Source organism: Salarias fasciatus, assembly GCF_902148845.1.
Source record: "Salarias fasciatus chromosome 23 unlocalized genomic scaffold, fSalaFa1.1 super_scaffold_20, whole genome shotgun sequence".
Lineage (NCBI taxonomy): Eukaryota > Metazoa > Chordata > Actinopteri > Blenniiformes > Blenniidae > Salarias > Salarias fasciatus.
The window spans coordinates 18,677,002-18,698,042 of NW_021941230.1; the positions used below are offsets into that span (position 1 = coordinate 18,677,002).

The 21,041-nt window shown below is 47.3% G+C and overlaps 1 protein-coding gene across 1 annotated transcript in view; it reads left to right on the top strand.

Annotated features, from left to right (window-relative positions):
- fbxo3 (F-box protein 3) overlaps positions 1–16,006 on the top strand; it is a 32,139-nt gene extending 16,133 nt beyond the window's left edge. The window contains exons 4-12 of the mRNA XM_030086429.1: positions 8,396–8,510; positions 8,588–8,792; positions 9,893–9,938; positions 10,533–10,617; positions 10,695–10,817; positions 11,221–11,336; positions 11,406–11,513; positions 11,619–11,701; positions 14,720–16,006. Coding sequence (XP_029942289.1) covers positions 8,396–8,510; positions 8,588–8,792; positions 9,893–9,938; positions 10,533–10,617; positions 10,695–10,817; positions 11,221–11,336; positions 11,406–11,513; positions 11,619–11,701; positions 14,720–14,860 — 1,022 coding nt within the window. The 3' untranslated portion in view covers positions 14,861–16,006. The remainder of the gene's footprint in view (positions 1–8,395; positions 8,511–8,587; positions 8,793–9,892; positions 9,939–10,532; positions 10,618–10,694; positions 10,818–11,220; positions 11,337–11,405; positions 11,514–11,618; positions 11,702–14,719) is intronic.
- Positions 16,007–21,041: the final 5,035 nt, after the last annotated feature.

Below are 21,041 nucleotides of genomic sequence, written 5' to 3' on the forward strand. Positions count from 1 at the left end.
CTCCTGGTTCACTCTCAACTTCCTGAAACTAAATAGTTCTAAAACCAAAGTCCTCCTTGTAGGCACCCCCTCCACTCTCTCCAAATCCAACAGTTTTTCCATTTCCATCCACAATTCAACTGTCCCTCCCTCCCCCAGGTCCAGAGCCTGGGTGTCATCCTTGATAGTACACTCTCTTACCACTCCCACATCAGTAATATCACTCGGTCTGCATTCTTTCACCTGCGCAACATCTCTCGTCTCCGACCCTTCCTCACTTCTCAAACCACTCCATCCTCGTCCACAGCCTCGTCACCTCCCAGATTGATTACTGCAATGCACTTCTCCTTGGTCTCCCCAACAAATCCCTCCAGAAACTGCAGCTCCTCCAGAACTCTGCAGCTCGCCTCATTACCCGGACTCCCGCCATTCACCACATCACCCCCATCTTACAACAGTCAATCAATCAATCAATCAATCAATCAATTTATTTTTGTATAGCCCAGTATCACAACAACAGTTGCCTCAGAGGGCTTCAAGATGTTACGTTTGTCAGTAAAAGTAAAAACTGTGAATAAGCATAATGGTAATATGTCAATATTTACAGTAACGAGACAGAACGAAGCAACCACCGCCTTCGACCCTCACATCCGGCAAGAAAAAACTCCAAAAACCCAGTGGGAAAAGAAGAAATCTTGGGGAGAACCACAGTATGGAGGGATCCCTCTCCCAGGGACGGACAGCTTTGGCAACAGCTAGCATGAGACAATAAGAAGTAAAGCCTAGGACAATGTTGAGGACAGTCCGTTGGTCGGTCCAGCACAAGAACCACGGATCCCAGCAGTAGAACCGAAGCCAGTCCACAGGCAGGACCGACAGGGGTGTCCTCCCGGTCCGGATGGAGCTTGTTCATAGGCCCTCGTAATAGTGGAGTCAGCAACTGAAACTGGAGAAGACTCCCCCTCGAAGGGGGGGACAGCAGGTGAAAAGCAATGAACGGACTAAAGGGAATAACATTCAGACATTAGAGGACAGGGCTCAGTGCACCGTACTTCCCACAGCATTCTAGCTCCTGGGGCAGCTTTGTGGATACTTAACTGTTTAAACTAGTATTTAGTTAGTATAGTTTAGTTTAGTTTAATTTAGTTTGGTTTAGTTTAATTTTGTTTAGTGTAATTTGGTTTGGTTTAGTTTAATTTAATTTAATTTAGTTTAGTTTAGTTTAGTTTAGTTTGGTTTAGTTTGGTTTACTGTAGTTTGGTTTACTGTAGTTTGGTTTGGTTTACTTTAGTTTGGTTTGTTTTAGTTTAGTTTAGTTTAGTTTAGTTTAGTTTGGTTTACTGTAGTTTGGTTTGGTTTGTTTTAGTTTAGTTTAGTTTAGTTTAGTTTGGTTTACTTTAGTTTGGTTTGGTTTAGTTTAGTTTAGTTTAGTTTAGTTTAGAATCCCTAGCTGACCTGATCATAGGCTGCATCGAAGAGAAACGTCTTGAGCCTAACCTTAAATGTGGAGACTGTGTCTGCCTCTTTGACACCACTTGGAAGCTGGTTCCATAAAAATGGTGCCTGATAGCTAAAGGCTCTTCCACCTAGTGTCCATTTAGAGACTCTAGGAGTCACCAGTAACCCTGCATTTTGAGAGCGAAGTGCTCTGATTGGTTGATAAGGCGTTAAAGCATCTTGGAGATAGGTTGGAGCCATCCCATTTAGGATTTTGTAAGTGAGGAGAAGGATTTTAAATCTAACTCTAAACTCGACTGGAAGCCAGTGAAGAGATTTTAGAACGGGAGTAATGTGTTCACGTCTTCTAGTTCCAGTTAATAATCTGGCGGCTGCATTTTGAACCAACTGAAAGTTTTTTAATACACTTTTTGGGCAGGCTGCGAGAAGGGAGTTGCAGTAGTGCAATCTCGCAGAAACAAATGCATGGATGAGTTTTTCTGCATCGCTTCTAGGTAGAATGTTTCTTATTTTAGCTATGTTGCGCAAGTGGAAATAAGCTGTTTTACAAGCCAGGTTGATGTGTGCTTTAAATGAGATATCCTGATCAAATAAGACCCCGAGGTTCCTCACAGTAGAGGAGGAGGATACACTGACGTTATCTGTTTGGATAGACACTCTCTCAGTTTATGGGGGCCTAGTATAATGACCTCTGTTTTGCCAGGATTCAGACGGAGATAGTTCGTAGTCATCCAGGTTTTAATTTCTCTGATACAGTCACTGAGTCTGTCTATTTGATTAGTTTGATCAGGTTTCATAGATAAATACAGTTGTGTGTCATCTGCATAGCAATGAAAATTGATATCGTGACTTCTAATTATGTTCCCTAAAGGAAGCATATATAACAGAAATAAAATTGGTCCGAGCACGGACCCTTGAGGAACCCCATAACTGACCTGGGAGCACGGTGAGGACTGTTGGTTAACGTGAACAAATTGGTACCTATTAGATAAATAGGATTTGAACCAGCAGAGGGCTTTTCCTCTGATGCCGACCTCACATTCTAACCTCTGCAGGAGAATATTGTGGTCGATTGTATCAAAAGCTGCACTGAGGTCTAAGAGAACCAGGACTGAGACTAGACCTGCGTCAGCCGCCAATAGCAAGTCATTAGTGACTTTAACTAACGCAGTCTCAGTGCTGTGATAAGCTCTATATCCTGACTGAAATTTCTCAAATAAACTATTGTCCTGTAGGTGGCGGTAAAGCTGTTTAACCACAACTTTTTCCAGGACTTTTGAAATAAAAGGCAGATTTGATATCGGTCTGTAGTTAGCGAGAATATCAGGATCGAGATTAGGTTTTTTCAGCAGTGGTTTGATTACTGCGAATTTAAATGACTGTGGCACATAGCCATTTTCTAGAGAGGTATTTATTATAGTTATGATCGTATTTAAGATAACTGGAAGGATATCTTTGAAAAGCTTAGTTGGAATTGGATCTAGGAGACAGGTTGAGGTTTTAGAAGACATTACAATTGAAGTAATCTCAGCCCCATTTACTAATAAGAAACTATCTAGTATTTCAGGTATAGGGTTAGGTATTTCAGGTGGAGGCAGTGGCTAGATTCCCTGAGCTTGATCTGAGGAAAGCGCTTCACTGATTTTACCTCTAATGGTTATGATTTTATCATTAAAGAATTTAAGAAAGTCATGGCAGTTTAAAGATTCTGGGATTACTGGTTCCACTACAGTATGACTGTTTGTCAGTCTGGCTACAGTGTTGAATAGAAACCGAGGGTTATTTTTGTTTATTTCTATTAAACGAGAGTAATATAATGTCTTGGCTTTAAAAAGAATTTGTTTATAGCTTAGCAAGCTACATTTCCAGGCCTTCAGAGATTGTTCTGATTTAGATTTACGCCACAGTCTTTCTAATTGCCGAGTTTTTTGTTTGAGAACACGGGTTTCAGAATTAAACCATGGAGCAACGCGCCTGGGTCGATTGGTTTTCAGCTGCAACGGGGCCACTACGTCAAGGGCAGATTTTAGTGAGTGCATAGCACTGTCAACAAACTGATCACTATTACCACCACTGGTCAATAAGCTCATTTCTGTGAGTTCACAAGATAATGCAGCAAATGCAGGCTGGATCAATTCTTTGTACCGAGCCACAGATTTTTCAGATAATGTCCGTATCAGCTGAATTTTATCTTTTTGAGCACAGTAGTCTTCAATCAAAACCTGAAAAGTAATTAAAAAATGGTCTGACAGTATGGGGTTCTGAGGGAGAACATTTAGGTCACTGACTTCTATCCCATATGTTAAGACCAGATCCAGGGTGTGCTTGTGACTATGAGTGGATTCATCAACATTTTGAGTGAAACCGATACTATCTAATACTGCAATAAACGCATTACTCAAACTATCACCAGAATCATCCACATGGATGTTAAAGTCACCTATTATAAGGATCTTGTTATGAGTCAATACTATATTGCTTAAAAACTCTGAGAACTCAGTTAAAAAGTCAGAGTAAGGACCAGGAGGTCGATACACAATAATTAATAGCACAGCTTTTTGATTCTTCCAATTTGGACAAGTAAGCGTTAGTATTAAGCTTTCAAAAGAGTTGAATTTAACATTAGTTTTGGGTTTAAGAAGAAGACTGGAGTGGGAAATCACTGCCACACCTCCACCTCCACCTGTTGATCTGGCTGTTTGGAAATTAACATAGGTTGGAGGGGTACATTCATTGAGCCTCACATAGTCATCTTGCTGGAGCCAAGTTTCTGTTAGAGCAAGGAGATCAATGTTATTGTCACCGATAAGGTCATTAACTAACAGAGATTTAGTGGAGATTGCTCTAATGTTTAGTAGACCACATTTTATGTATTTCCTACTGGAAAAGTTATTCTGTCTTGTACAGGTGTTAAGCTTTTTACCCATTGACTTTTTTTTAATGCTTTGAGCACTTTGGACAGACTCAGTCTCTGTTAGCCTAGGTAAACCTCCATGCTTGACTTGTAAAAATCCGGGAGCAGGATTAGTGACGGGATCAACAAGATCAACAGAGGAGTGTTCTACACGACTGCTCTGCGCCCGGGGCTCATAGCTGGATTGTCAATTTAGAGTACGAAGCCGATCAGCCATATTGTGAGCTAAAAGGGCTGCACCATCCAAAGTTGGGTGGATGCCGTCCCTGCGGATGAGCCCAGGCTTTCCCCAGAAGGTGCACCAGTTGTTTAGAAAAATAACTCCGTTTTCCTCACTCCATCTAGACAACCAGCGATTGAATGATGAAAGTCGGCTATACATTTCATCATTGACCAAATTGGGCAGGGGACCAGAGAATATTACGGCATCAGACATCGACTTAGCCAATTCACACAGCGAGGCTACTTGTAATTTGAGCACCTCTGATTGTCTCCGCCGGGCATCATTACCGCCTGCGTGAATCACGACTCGACGGAATCTCCTACCTTCCTGTTTTAAAAGCCTGAGGTTCCCCTCGATGTCCCCCACTCTGGCCCCCGGGTAACACCTAACCTTCACCGCTGGCAGCTTCACGTCTCTAACTATAGAGCTGCCAATCACCAGCGTGTCCAGTTCAGCCGGCGTGTCGTCGCTGAGGGGAGAGAACCTATTGCAGACGTGAAGCGGTTCTTGGAGTGCTACGTGGCGGTGCTTAGCACTAGCCTTCCTCCGGACTGTCACAAACCGGTCCTGGTCTTGTCCCGGCTGCTCGGGACACGCTGCGGGGCTAGGCTTGCTGACACTCCTCTCACTGCGGGAACAGGCTGCGAGCCCTGCCGCTACCTCGCTATAGCTAGCGCTGCCCTGCCCCTCACATCTGCGCAGCCGCTCCTCTAACTCGGTTACCCTGGCCTCCAGCGCTGTCAATACACTGCACTTTACGCAAATACCCCTATCGTCAAGGGAGGCAGGGTTCTGACTCAACATACGGCACACTGAGCAGGAAAGAAAAGAAGACAGAGGGGAGGACGCCATAGCGGTCCCGGCGGACCAAGCTAGTTAGCACGCTAAGCTAGTTAGCACGCCGGTGGCGCTAACGGCGGAGAAGAAATGTAATTCACGAGAGATCGCTTGGTCAATCGGGGGCGAAGTAACCCCGGGGGCGTAAATAACCCCGATTTTTGATTGCTTCGTGAATTAACAGTAATAGCAAGAGAGAGACAGCAATCACTTCAGTCGCTCGCAGGCTTCAGCAAGCTTCACCAACACGGAAAACACTCACCAGAGTGACGTCAGACGCTCAGGCTGCGCAGAACAACAGCTCCACTGGCTTCCAATAAAACAGAGAATTAACTATAAGACTCTTCTCATTACATTCAAAGCGCTCCATAACCTGGCCCACCTTACATATCCGACCTCCTCCACATGGCCACTCCTGTCCGTTCACGCCGCTCTTCCTCCAGCTTCCTGTTCCCCCTGCCGCCTGGTCTCCATGGGGTCCAGAGCATCCAGTCGCTCTGCTCCAGCTCTGGAACGCTCTCCCTCCAGACCTCCGCACCACTGACTTCCTGCCACTGTTTAAAGCCAGACTCAAAGCTCACCTCTTCAGACAGTCCTACTTCAACAACGGCTCATCGTCGCTCTCACCGTTCAGTGTTGCTGCCTTTTGTTTATGTTGTTAGAACTGCTTTTAATTTTTCTCGGTGTTTTAATGTTCAGCGTCCTTGGGTGTTGTGAAAGGCGCTTTTAAATTGAATAAATTATTATTATTACTAATTTGTGGCCGCAAAATAATAAATCGTGCGCACGAAATACTAATTCATGGCCACAAATTAAGAATATTCACTGAACAGTCCAGTAAAGATAGCATGTTGACAGATGCAGACTATCGGTCTCAATAACTCTTTAAGAAAATGTCAGTCACATACACAGGGCGCCTCCATCCCGTCGCTGTGAGCTGGACGATATGCTACAAGCTCATTGTCATTAAAGCTAGGGTTGGCGATCTGAATGAGATACATTTTTTTAAATACTGGTTAAAATGATCTTTATGACCCGATGGGAAGCAATTCATAGCGTGTTCTTAAAGTAGTTTGGAAAATATCCGCTATCTACAGCAGGAGTAAAACGGGAAAAACAGCAACCAATAGTCTTGAGGGGACATTTTTTTTTTGAACCAATCAAATCCCTTCGCCATTCGACCTGCCCCCTGCGTGTACATGTACGCGTGCACTGACCCTGGTTCAGTGCACGTAGAAGGACGGAGCGTCGTTGCAGAATGGCGGAGACGAATGTTTGGGGGTTCACTCACCGTTCAATGCGCCATAACTTGGCGTTGTGCAAATAAAGAAAAACGAAGAAGCGAAGTGCTGAGGACAGGTTAGGCCAGGAACGCACTGGACGCAGAAGCACCGCGAACGTCTCCGCTTCCAACGGGAGCTCCTCCAATGGGGTGGGAGCTGGGCGGAGCTAGCTTGACGGAGCCTTGGGGAGATGCTGCATGCTAACGCTATTTTTCCAAGATCGCCAACCCTAGCTTTAACCCTTTAAGCTCGGGGCCATTTTCGCCTAAAAGTTCAACTAAAGACGTACCCAAAGTAAACTGAATGCTGTTCTTGAACTGTTTGGAGTACATGCATGGTTGGGGTGTCATTTGAAAGCTGACAACCTGTATTTTCACCCAGTGCAGTCAGAATTACTCTCGGTGCTACTGGCACAGATTTATTTATGTTGCAGCACACTGAATTAGGATGAATTTCAGAAAGAGGGAGACTTCAGAACCGCGTGTTTGAGTGTATATTTTCTTAAAAGTGGAGCGCACAATTGAGGGAGGTGACTGAATGTTTCACTTCTGGGGGATCATACAGAGGCTCTGGGAGGCAATATGACTATAAAGACACCTTCTTAAAGTGAATTTTGCATAATATGACTCCTTTAAGTAATTCTGTACTTAACCTTAGTAATTCTGAGCACTTTCATTTTCCTTCCTGGTTGAAGCACCTTTGTTTAAATCTATAAGAAAAACTGTGTTGTAGTTTAAAAGTTAAAGCTATTAATACTGAAAAGGTGAATGTCTGGCAGTTATTTCAATTCCCTGTCCCAGTAATATTTGTTTGTTGTTGCTCACTCTTTTTTCTGTTTATTGCAGTAATTCTGAGCACTTTTATTTTTCTTCCTGGTTGAAGCACCTGTGTTTGAATTTATGACAATAACATATCTGTATTTAAGTGTAAAGTTAAAGCTATTTACATTGAAACAGGTGAAACCTGTTTGACAGTGATTTCATATTTCTTAAATAAAAGGTAAACATTTAATTTATTTTAGTTTTTATTTCTAAAATGTGATACTGGAGGAGCTTCCTGGATAAATCATTTCTAGTTTTACAGCTGGTACATTATGTGCATGATTCTTAACAGTTTTTCTGAGGCTTTTGTATAATTTATATCAATATCGGAATTATATCGCATCGACTGAAATTAAGACTTATATCATGATAAAATTTTGGGCCATATCGTCCAGCCCTACGTTCACACAAAGAGGCCATTGGAGGTGCAGCCGACTGCATGCTGACGGATGTGAATTAAACGATTTGAACCGCATTCACGTCCTGGCGCGCTCTCTGGAGGACGCGGCAGCGTCGGACAAACAGAACCCTCAGCTTTCCTCTCAGGGCGACAAGGCTGGCTTGGAGTCGCCAATACATATCTATTTTGCTTTTTCATTCGACTGGATTTAACCAGTCGGAAACTTCACGTCCTCCAAGAGTGGTGAGGAAAAGCTTTTTTCTGGTCTGGAAGATATCTGGCCACGACGGCCACATTTCACTCATGCCCTTATCCTGTCTTTTCAACTCCAACTGTTTACGTTTTATTTCTAAATTTTCGTCAGCTTTACTATTGCCGTTTTACAGCCGGCAGGGACAAAGTAAAATTTCCTCTGGAGTTTTGAATGTTAGTGTGTTTTTATGTCTCAGTGGTGATGTGGTGTTTGTCTTCGGTACTCAGATGGCGCCACGGAGGCGGAGCTGAACGACATCGAGGCTCTGATTGGTTGCAGGCTCCCGGACGATTACCGCTGCTCTTATCGCATCCACAATGGCCAGATCCTGGTCATCCCAGGGTGTGTGTGTGTGTGTGTGTGTGTGTGTGTGTGTGTGTGTGTGTGTGTGTGTTCACCTCTCTCTGACTCTGTGTCAGGCTGATGGGCAGCATGTCTCTGTCCAACCACTACCGCTCGGAGGTGCTGCTGGACGTGGAGACGGCGGCGGGCGGCTTCCAGCAGAGGAAGGGGATGCGAGGCTGCCTGCCGCTCACGTTCTGCTTCCACACGGGTCTCAGTCAGTACATGGCTCTGGAGCCGGCCGAGGGCCGCCGCTGCTTCGAGAGCTTCTACCCCTGTCCCGTACGTACCCGGCACGAGCTCCGAGGACCACGGGTTACACCCAAATTCCACATCCTCCGTGTTGGCTCCGGTCCGCTCAGCTCCGACCCCCGCGGCAAATACGTTGCTGTTTTAATGACGGTAGCTGTTCCACAGCCTCCGCTCCGCCAGTCCAAAAATAGAGCCAAGGTCTGTTTTTCCGTCCGGTCCGGTCCGGTCCGTCCAGGTCTCCGCACGCATAAATGTCCACAGTTCAGATGCACCAAAGAGGAAAGAGAACTAACAACCTCCGGCTTTATACAAAATCAAATCATTTAGTCTTTATTAAAAACTTTAAACTGTTTAAAGACGTTTTATTTGTCTTCACAGTAATGTTCAGATACATTATGAATAGGCATAGCATACTGATTAAAATATACACTTTAAAAAGTGGTACAAACAAAAATTAAAACACACTTTCAAGTTTTATATGACATAAACTTCTATTTTGCCTGTGATCAAGCTGCAGTCGACCGTTTCTGAAAGTTTACACAGCTGCATACATGGCCCGTCTGTAGGCTCATGTCCATACATGCACTGCTCTGCTTCTCCGGCTGGGCGGAACAGAGGCGATCCGGAGCGATCCGGAACAATCCGGAGCAATCCGGAGCTGTGGGTTCTGAGAATACGGAGAGGAACGGAGCGGGGCGGAACGGAGCAGACACGGAGGATGTGGAATTCCTGGGTTGGTCCCACACACGACAAACCTTTTACAAGGAATGTGACCACAAATGTTAACACCAAAAAAAAAAAAAAAAAAAACACCCAGAAAATAATCACAAAACATGGCACAACCATTGAAATGTCTTGAAAATAACACAAAACATGATACAAACAGTGAATCACACAGACCCACCATGCTGTCGGCCCTCTACAGTCTGCTTATCGGGACAAGGTGAGAGTAGAAGGTGCCTTCATCTTCCTTCTCCACCTTTAACCCCGTCCAGCCTCTGCTCCTCAGGGTCAGACTGACAGAGACGGGAGTAGACTCACACCTGGTGGCCTGGACAACGGACCAGCAGACTGACAGATCAGAGAAAGACTGTTCAAACTGGAACTGTGTTTGTTTGTGTGTGTGTCAGGATCAGATGGCTCAGGACCCTTCAGCCATCGACATGTTCATCACAGGTCAGTCCAGACGTCTTTATGATGCTTCACTTGTACCCCTTTCCCACTGAAAGTAGCGGGTAACACTGGTCAACTCGCTACAGTCGACATTTGACTCCTTTCCACTGCCTGCAGACCCCGGTCTTGTTGTCTGCAGGCAAGCTGTGTGGCTGCATTTTCCCTCGCTGATGGTGTCCCACATTGATGACATCATCAGAGCGACAGACCACGGCAAGGTTCCCGTTACCTGTCGACCAATCTCTTCTTCCCCACCGATTAAGAGAAGCTCTCTGATCTCGCCAATGCTGGGTCGTCTTGACGAAGGATATCTCACGCTGTGTCCAAGAACGGCAACTAGCGTGCTAACGTAGCCATGCTGGGTTGACTTCATTGCGTAAATTACCACGTCGGCCCAGCTACGCCTTTCACACTCAAGCCCAGCGGATACAAAACCGGGTTGAAATGCTGTATAAACCCTTTCCCATTGCCAGGAGCAGCCGAGTATTAGCAGGTTTAGATTTTTTGGCCAGTGGGAAAGGGGTATTAGTTCAGCGTCCAATGCTTCGATGTTTTATCAACTCTCGTGTGTGTGTGTGTGTGTGTGTGCATGCTCAGGCTCGTGCTTCCTGGAGTGGTTCACCACGTACGTCCAGAACGTAGTGAGTGGAGAGTTTCCCATCATCAGAGACCAGATCTTCAGGTGTGCCTCGGTTCCAGACGCTGGTCTTCCTGCGTTGTCTTTGTCCTGAGTCGTGCCGTCTGTCCCACCGTCTGTAGATACGTCCACGATAAAAGCTGCGTGGCGACCACCGGGGACATCACCGTCTCTGTATCGACGTCCTTCCTGCCCGAGCTGTCCTCCGTCCACCCGCCACACTTCTTCTTCACCTACCGCATCAGGTAGCGCTCAGCTCTTATGTTTCTCTTTATTGTATTTTGTTTTGTCGTCATTAAACATTTTTTCCAAGCAAATGAAAAAATAGGTCCTTAAATTGTTTTTTTCTTTTTTAATGTGCAGTAATTTGTACTTTGTCAGTCTTACCAGTTAGAATTGTCCAGTAAAAGAATCTTCATTTCATCAACTACTTAAGTTTACATAACCATCAGCAACACATGACAGGAATTTAGAAGGAGTCAACAAACAAAATTCACATTTTTATATTTTATTTGGAATTTAATTTTTTTTTTTTTGTTGTTCATGAAATCAGTGCATACTCTTGTGTAATTATTTGCGAGTCTTGCTGATTCACAGTGTTTTTAAAAACCATTATGTTTGCCATCATCAGTATCTGTGTGTGCGCAGGATAGAAATGTCAAGCAGTGCCTTGCCGGACGCCGCCTGCCAGCTGGACAGCCGCTACTGGAAAATCACGACCTCCGACGGGAACGTGGAGGAGGTTCAGGGTCCCGGCGTCGTCGGTAGGCATGGCGTGACGAGCTGCGCTGCCATTCACTGAGACGATGCCTGAGTGTGTGTGTGTTGTGCAGGAGAATTCCCCGTCATGACGCCTGGGAAGGTGCATGAGTACGCCAGCTGCACCACCTTCTCCACGCCGTCCGAGTACATGGAGGGACATTACACTTTCCACCGGCTGGGTGAGCGCCGTCCTCCGGGTCAGGGTTTAGGGTCCAGGGGTCAGGGTTCAGGGTTAGGGCTACATTCACAGTGAGGCTCCGCTCTGGTGTGTGTTTCTCCTGCAGCCAACAAGGAGGAGGTTTTTCAGGTGACCATCCCGCGCTTCCACATGGTGTGTCCGCCCTTCAGAGAGCCGCCAGCCCCGACGGTAACGCCTCTTCACCTCAAACTGCCGTTCCACAAAAATGCACATATCTTCTCGCCTGTTGGTGATTTTCATTAAAAGGTCACATTTTGAATGTTAGTTTTCCATCATGCACTGTTAGGTCACTTCTGTTTCTTTGAATATGTTTATTCAAGTTTTATAAAGTTGTAAACATTAAACAGAACAGCAGCGACTACATACACACTCACAAAAAAATCAAATCAAATCAAAAATCAATAAATTCAATAAAGTACAGTCAGCGTTACACTGCAAGACAAAAATGGTATGAAAGGTAAAAAGATAACAAAAAAAGAGTGGTACCCTGGCTTGAAACTAATGGTGCGTTCACACCGGAGGCGAGCAGCGCGGCGCGATCCGCCCCTGGTCGGCCGCCTGTGCATTGTGTGACCCGGCGGCGGCTGCCGCTGAATTCGCGTCTCTGTCGCCGGCGGTCTGCTTAATTGCTTGATAAAGCCCGTCAACGTCGTCGCGAGTCCAGGCGACGTGTCTGGATTCATTATATTTTGCAGAGGCGTTCAGAGTATGGCGAATTTCACCATTTACTTCAGGAGCTGCGCCAGGATGAAGGACGCTTTCAGCGGGACTTCCGTGTCTCCCGGTCCAGTTTGACGAGCTGCTGTCCCGCATCGGCGCTCTGTTCCACCGGGGACCCGACCTCTCAGTGAACTCACGGTTTAACTAACAGTAAACACTGTTTCACCACAATGTCTTCACTCAGTTTACCCGGGACCCGACCTCCTCACTGATCTTCCTCAAAGCTCCTTTTTATTCCTGTCCCTATAAAAATACGACGAAGGGAGCTCAGGGCGAGGCAGACCGCTGTGTTCAGTTTCTCCTCCATTTCTGGTGTTTCCCGAGGCTCCGGTCCGTCATCAATGACGTCATATAGAGCGGCTCTGGGATTGGTTCGCCGCTCGCGAATTTGCTCGAAAGTTCAACATTCCCAACTTTGAGCAGCGCGAGTAGAGCGATTCGTGCAGCCGCCGCGCGGTTCGCGTGAGTAGAATGGCTGAATTCGCGCCGCATGACCGCTCGCCGCTTCCTGGCCGCGCGAAAACCATGTATTTTCTATGTAAATCGGCCGGCTATTCGCGTCCGATGTGAACGCACCATAAGGCATTGATACAATTTTATGTTTTGTTAAATGTTATAAAAAAGGCTGTCAGATCTGAACAAATCTGCCAAGCTCGTCTTCAACAGTATTCCAGATCTTTTCCATGTGCAAGACAATACTCATTTCACTTGGCCACATCTTCAGCTGAGGTAGAGTGTCAGTTTTCCATAAAGTTGAGATTTTTTTTTTTTTTTTTTTTTTTTAACGCAATAATCATACCGTATACACAGGGGTGCACATCATATTTTTTGTCTTGTTCTCAGGGGAGAACCTTGGGATGTTGCTCGATCCTCACATTTGTAATTACATTTTTCCCGGGCCTACCTACAGGAAGAACAAAATAGAGGGAAGTGTGGACAGTGTTACATACCTGGTTTAATTTCAACTGAAAATGAAGAGAAGCAGAGCAGCAGAATGTCTGAAACCTTCTAACTTTCACGAAACATATCGGTGTTTAAAATTCTGAAAAATAAAAGTGCTCGCATGGTATCTGCTTTTTATCACTTAAACCAGCAGTTTTCAAAGTGTGAGGCACGCCTCCCCTGGGGGGCGCCAGAGGGCTTCAGAGGAGGTTCAGCGGGCTTTATGTCCCTGTGCGGCTGCCGTATCCCCAGCGCAGGAGTGTAGATTAAACAGAGCAGTCCCAACTATTATGCGCATCATTTTACTGGCAACAGCAGAACATTACACCTGAAAAGAAAGCTGTGGGTGAGCACCGCCCCCCGGTCCGACAGGACGGGTGAACACTGCACCCCCCCCCACCCCGGTCCGACAGGACGGGTGAACACTGCACCCCCCCCCCTCCCCGGTCCGACAGGACGGGTGAACACTGCACCATTCCCCACCCCCCACCCCACCCCCCGGTCCGACAGGACGGGTAAACACTGCACCACCACCCCCACCCCCCGGTCCGACAGGACGGGTGAACACTGCACCCCCCCCCCCCTCCCCGGTCCGACAGGACGGGTGAACACTGCACCATTCCCCCCCCCCCCCCCCCCCCCGGTCCGACAGGACGGGTGAACACTGCACCATTCCCCACCCCCCGGTCCGACAGGACGGGTAAACACTGCACCACCACCCCCACCCCCCGGTCCGACAGGACGGGTGAACACTGCACCCCCCCCCCCCCCCCCCCCCGCCCCCAGCCCCCCCCCCCCCCCCCCCCCCCCCGGGTGAGCACCGGCCTATCCGACACACAGATGCGCACCTTGCTATCCCCAATTCCTGGTACGCAGATGAGCGTTACAACGTTTCATCAGGTACGCATTGTTTTAGTTTGGTCGCGCTGCGCACCAGCGCACTGCTTATGTGCAGCCCTGCGTATACATCTGTGTGCCATTCAGAGGAGCTGAGGCGCAGAAGGGAAGGAGATGTCCACAACAAAGCAGTCACAGGGTCTGGAAGAAATACGCAATTTTACAAGCTTCCATACCACTGGTAGATTTACTGCCAGAAGTTATGGATCTTTGAACAAGCCCAGAATAAACGGGCCAGAGAGCCCTCCGCACATTTACAGCAATCACAAAAGGGAGCAGTTGTAGGGAAGATTCTATGCAATTTAGTCTGAGAATAATGAAGTCTATGCAGAGTATTAAATTGGATTAATTGATGCCTTGCATTAGCTTATAGATTAAACTTTCTTCTGGCAGAGACTCAAGTTTCGGTATATTCTGCCGAAGATAGTTCCTAATCTGTAAGTATGAAGAAAGTGTGAAGTGGGGAGTAAAAACTTGATCTTTAGCTGAGTGAACAAAGCGAGATGTTGATCAATATATAAATCTTTCAGGCTGGGTCAGGTCAGGTCACCTCTGGACTTAGAGCTGAGATAGTTCTAGATTGTTCTTGTGAATTTTTGTTCATTTGCAGCTTGTTGGTTTCTGCAGCAGAAAACGGGGACGCCTCGGTTGGACGATGATGACAGCGACGACTTCTGCAACAGAGATGGCGACAGCGACGACTTGGGCAGCCTGCGGGGAATCAACATGGCGGCTCTGGAGGGGGCGTGGTGTCCTCGGCACATATGACCTCTGACAGGGAGCAAGGCATTGTGGGACCTGAGCCAAACAAAACTGCTTCAGCTTTCTGCTCAGTGGACCAGACGGTACATTTTTAAAGACCTGGAAGTTGGCCGTATGGACGATCATCGTATGACAGAGGAGCAGGATGAAAATGCTGAGCGTCTCTTCTTAGATGTGCAGAATTTCAGATTTTTGAAAGAAAACCAAAACAGCTGTTATAACTTTGTGTAAGAACAATGTCATATTCCCACTTTCCACCATAAGATGGCGCAGTGAGTCACTGTCAAGTTTATTGTGAAAACCCTAACCCTGGATGAAGCTGAAGAACAGATGGACGGTTTGAGGAACTCCCTGAAGCAGGTGGTGCAGGTGACATGCGAGACTCACTGGAAGGAAGAGATGGGCCAAAAACTCCGACCGACTTCAAGCTGCATGCCCGAGATCACCTGGACACGACGTTCTATGAACCGTGAACGTGCAGACTGAGGACCAACTGGATACTACTGTGATTTAGCATCACTAAAGAAGAGTTAAAATGGCACATTTGCCTTATGTTTTGTTTCTTCTGCAACATCTTCAGTGAGAAGTGAGAAAAATCCAATTATTGTTCAGTTTTTTTTTTGTTTTGTTTTTTGCTTAACTGCTTCTCTGCCACCTGTAGACTGAAACTAATGTTCTGGGGGGGAAATCAATGAACATTGACAGTTTGACAGCTTAAAGCTTGTTTAGGTGGACAGATAAAAGCTTCCCAGCCTGGTCTGATTCTGCTTTCTCTAACCTCTGGTGGATAAACCGGCTTTGACAGTTGTCAGTGAAAAATGGGGTTGATGTGTGGTTTCAGGGTGAATTCTAAAGAAAAAATCTCCATGTATGATTTCATGCAGCGGCCGCATTTGAGCTCCTGACATATTTTTCGTTTTCCCACTTAGTTAAGAAAACACACCAGATTTTCTATTTCTCCTTGTTAAGGTGTTAAGGTGGTAAAATAGCTGCTGGAGCAGAAAACAAACAGCTTTTACCATCATGCTGAGTGGGCGGGGCTTCCTTTTATATGAAGTGTTTGTGGCTCGTGTGTGTCTCAGCAGATTTTCTGTTTCTTAGTGGTTTGGTTTGTATGTTTGGAGGAAAATAAAACTGACTTGGAGTGTCATATTCAAACTGTATTATTTTTTGAGGATGTCAGTGATGAGAGCTAACCCATACGGGGTATTGATGAGTGTCAAAGCCTTACGGTGTTTCTACACCGACCCACTTTAGTTTGACCTGACACAGTTTTTGAACCGAGCACGGCGCGACTGGGTTGGTGTGAAAGCGCCACTCGCACCAGTTGTCACTCTAACTCACCCGCTCCGAGAGCGGCTGACGGGGGGGGGGGTGAGCGGCTGAATGGGGAGGTCGGCTGCTGCTGCTGCTACGTGGTGCGCAACTGTTAATTGCTAACAGGGCACTAATTTTAATTTTTTTCCCTGTCCGTTGTCTGGGCGCTGCAGAATTTTGTGCGGGGGGGGGCCCACACTGAAAAGGTCTGGCGGAAACCCTGGTCTCAGAACGGCTGAATGGGGGGTCTCAGAACGGCTGAATGGGGGGGTCTCAGAACGGCTGAATGGGGGGGTCTCAGAACGGCTGAATGGGGGGGTCTCAGAACGGCTGAATGGGGGGTCTCAGAACGGCTGAATGGGGGGTCTCAGAACGGCTTGGGTCGACCTGGGGTGCGATGCTGCAGATGTGTGAAAGCGCACCAGCTTTAGCTCGACCCAGAGTCCAGATACTGTGCCTTTATGAGTTACACAGGCACCTGCAATCAGTACTTCCACAATGCTAGCATGAAAATGCTCTCATCCCTTCTAAAGTCTTTCATTACTGTCTATTCAGGTCCGTCTCTTGACAAGCCCACCAGCCCAAACAGGCTTGTTTTGCATGTATTTATTGTGTACAACATAGGCTACTATAATGTAAAGCTGCATTTCTGTGGGTTAGCGTTACAAATGCTTACATTTTCAACTTCACTGGGTATGCTACCTGGCTGTTAGGGTTAGGTTCAGTATTCTGTTGTCCGTCCCCAAAGTCGGTGGCAGGTCTGCACGGGCCTTCCCGGATTTGGATTTACTTCACTTCGCAGAGGACATCCGCCCTGTCTCGCGTGGAGGGAAGGAAGGACATCCACCCCGCGTCGCGCCACTATGTGCGTCATCATTGTGCTACTTCTGGTTAGTACCGCTACCAAGATCAATTTTAGTTTTATATTATAACTTCTTCAACTTTTTCTTTTGATTTACAGGTCTTCAGGATCCCGGAGGATTTTACAGGTAAGTAAGGTAAGTATGGTTCATGATCATGAATATTTTTATAATCCTTTATTTTATTTATGGATTGATGGTAAGTATTAACCTGGTTAATTTTCTTTAAGTGTTTGAAGAGCAATAATCCTGGTGGTAAGTATACATGGAGACTTTTTTTATGTAAGATAATGTTATTTGATAGTCATTATTTTTTCTGGAATATTAGGATCTATATTAATTATTTTTCTAGGTTTCTTCTTTGTTTTGGAATTTTAATATTCTGAGATAATATAAAATTATATATTTATATATTTAGTATTAGTTTTAATAAGAATGGTTAGGTTTAGGCATAAAGGACCTGGTAAGGTTCTCAACTGGTTAAGTTTAGGTTAAAGAACCTGGAAATGTGTTATAAATGTCTGTTATTAAAACTCCTGTGTATAATTAAACTTCTGAATCCAACAATTGTTGTCTCCATTCATTTCTATCTAATCTCGGTTGTTTGACTTTGGCTACTACCAGAAAATCTTTCAGATTTTTATTCCTTCTATAGGCCCGAAACTATTCTATGATTAAGTAAAAGTCCTTGAGCTTGGATATAGTAGGTAAAATTGGTTTTAATTTTAATTTGCATTTCAGCACTGTGTAATGAGTAATATGTGATCATTGGAATCATTATTTGTTTCTCATTTGTATTAGTGTTTTTCTTATTAAAGTTTTTTAGAGCATTTCTGAGAAGGGACCTTGAATAACCTCTGTATTTTAATACATTAAATAAAGTTTTAAAGGCTTCTTTATTAAATGATTTAGTTTGAGTGCAAAGTCTGCAGAATCTAATTAATTGTGATTTAACCAATCCTCAAAAAGTATGTTGTGGATGAAAGCTTTTTTTGTGGAGCAGAGCATGAATATCTGTGGGTTTGAAAAATATTTTTGTATCCAATTTAAAAGTTTCCTCAAACCTTTGTCCCTTAAAGACAGTCATGTCAAGAAAATCAATGGATCTCTCAGATTGAGTAAATTTCACTTTAATAGAGGGGTCATGATTGTTGAGAATCCTGATGAACTCCTCAAACTGTTCTTGGGATCCAGACCACAATCCGAAAATATCATGCAGATATCTGTAAAAGATGAGAGGTTTAATTGGACACTTATCTAGTGCTTCTTTTTCCCACTTAGCCATGAATATATTAGCATATGCAGGTGCAAATTTTTTGCCCATAGCAGTGCCTTTGATTTGGAGAAAATATTCCTTATTGAATTCAAAATCATTCTGTCAGGATTCTGCTCTGGCAGGCTAGGGGGCAGTCCCAGTCTCCCTGGGTCCTGCTGATTACTCATTACAGTCAGCTGGGGACTGCCACCCTGCCTGCCTATTTAAGCCTCTCCCAGCCACCTGGTCCGTGCCGGATCGTTATCTTCTCTGGTCTGCCGTGCTGCTGCAGAAGCGCTCTCCTGCCCAGCACATCTCAGTAAGGGATTTTGCCTCGACCTCGCCTCGCCACGCCACGCCTCGACCTCGCCACGCCACGCCTCGACCTCGCCACGCCACGCCTCGACCTCGCCACGCCACGCCTCGACCTCGCCACGCCACGCCTCGACCTCGCCACGCCTCGACCTCGCCACGCCACGTCTCGACCTCGCCACGCCACGCCTCGACCTCGCCACGCCACGCCTCGACCTCGCCACGCCACGTCTCGACCTCGCCACGCCACGTCTCGACCTCGCCACGCCACGTCTCGACCTCGCCACGCCACGTCTCGACCTCGCCACGCCACGTCTCGACCTCGCCACGCCACGTCTCGACCTCGCCACGCCACGTCTCGACCTCGCCACGCAACACCACCCCACGACCTTGCCACAACCTCGCCTTAAGCCAACCTGCGGCACTGCAGCCAGGCTGCAGTCCTAGTGACTCTTTGCTCTAAATAAACCTTTGCACACCTCATCTTGCCTCTGTCTCTGCGCCTGGGTCGAACGGCACTCCCACCATGACAGAACGATCCGGCCAGACCCCCGACCCAGCAGAGAGTCGCCCCGCCACACCCAAGGAACGCTTGGATGCTGTCGAGGGCTACCTGCATCATCTGGGACAACAGATGAGTGAGTGTATGTCCATGGTGAATCAGTTGGCGAAATCAGCCCCGGGTGCATCTACTCCGCCATCGGGCCCCCCACCCTCGGTGACCAGTGGAGCGGCCTACGGCCAGCGTTGCATCATCTCAATTTCCTCTCCGTCAAGGTATGGGGGAGAGGTTGGAGGAGCCAGTGGTTTTCTGCTTCAATGTAAATTAGTTTTTGAATGGGCTCCGGAGGAGTTCCCCACTGATGCTTCCAAGATCTATTACTTGACTAACCTTCTTGACTCGCGGGCGCTAGCTTGGGCCTGAGCCATCATCGAGAGTGCTGCATCTGCTAACTACTCCTTCTCTCGTTTCTCATCTGAGTTTAAGAAGGCCTTCGACCACACTGAGGAGGAGGGGGATTTCTCCCGGTGGCTGCTGACGATGAGACCAGGAGGTCATTCCATCGCGGATTACTCGGTGGACTTCCGGGTGGTGGCAGCCGCAAGTGGTTGGAATGACATAGCCCTGCGTGGGGTATTCCTGTTTGGGCTACGTCCGGAGCTCCAGGCTGAACTGGCGCGCCGAGAGGATATAGGGACGCTGGATGACCTGATATCCCAGGCGGTTCGGCTGGACAACCGCACCCGGGAGGTCTGCCCTGGTAAGACGGTCTCAGCCCGCCCCAGAGCTCCGGCGCTCACGGGTGAGCAGGATCCAGATGCCATGGAGGTCGGTCGTATCCAGCTAACCGGGCCGGAACGCCAGCGGAGGGTGAGTCTGGGACTGTGTTTCTACTGTGGGGAGTCCGGCCATGTCCGGAACAGGTGTCCCAATCGGCCAAAAGACATGGCCCGCCAGTGAAAGTAGGGGGCCTGGCGGGTCAGGAGGATCAAAGTCCCCTTAAGAAGCTTCTGTTGCCTGTCACTTTGTCATGGAGGTCAGTGGAGATGCAATCCAAGGCTCTGGTGGACTCGGGAGCTGAAAGAAATTTTATCTCGGAGGGGCTGGCGCGGTGGCTGGGGGTCGACGTCGACGGGCATGCTCCAGCCAAACGGGTCCTCGGTGCTTCTGGAACCCAGGTTGCCATCGTTGAGTCCTGCACAGTTCCTGTTACTCTGCTTTCCTCCGGTAACCACAGGAAGGAGATCAGTTTCTTTATTCTACCCCAGTCCATGGATGAGGTGATCCTCGGGTACCCCTGGCTGCAGATCCACGACCCTCTCATCTCCTGGACCGGGGGAAGGGTGATCTCGTGGAGTACTCGCTGCCTGGCCAACTGCCTCCGGCCTGTTCTCCATCTCTGCCCACCCGTCAGCCCACCATGGAGGCTGCTGATCTCTCCTTGGTGCCTCCGGTTTTCCATGACCTGGCTCCTGTGTTCAGTAAAACCAAGGCCTTGTCTTTACCCCCTCACAGGCCCTACGACTGTGCCATCGAACTGGTGAAGGGGGCGACCTTGCCGTCGGGGAGACTTTACAGCCTGTCGGGTCCCGAGAGGGAGGCCATGGAGGCCTACATCAAGGATGCCCTGAAGGCCGGGATCATCCGACCCTCCTCGTCACCTCTCGGGGCAGGCTTCTTCTTCGTCAGTAAGAAGGATGGCTCTCTTTGCCCGTGCATCGATTTCAGGCAGCTCAACAACATCACGGTCAAAGACAAATACTCGCTGCCCCTCATGGACTCAGCTTTCGAGCTGTTACAGGGAGCCACCATCTTTACCAAGCTGGACTTGCGCAATGCGTACCACCTGGTCCGCATTCGTGAGGGGGACGAGTGGCTGACGGGGTTCAAGACTCCGGTGGGGGATTTCGAGTACCTGGTCATGCCCTTCGGCCTCACCAA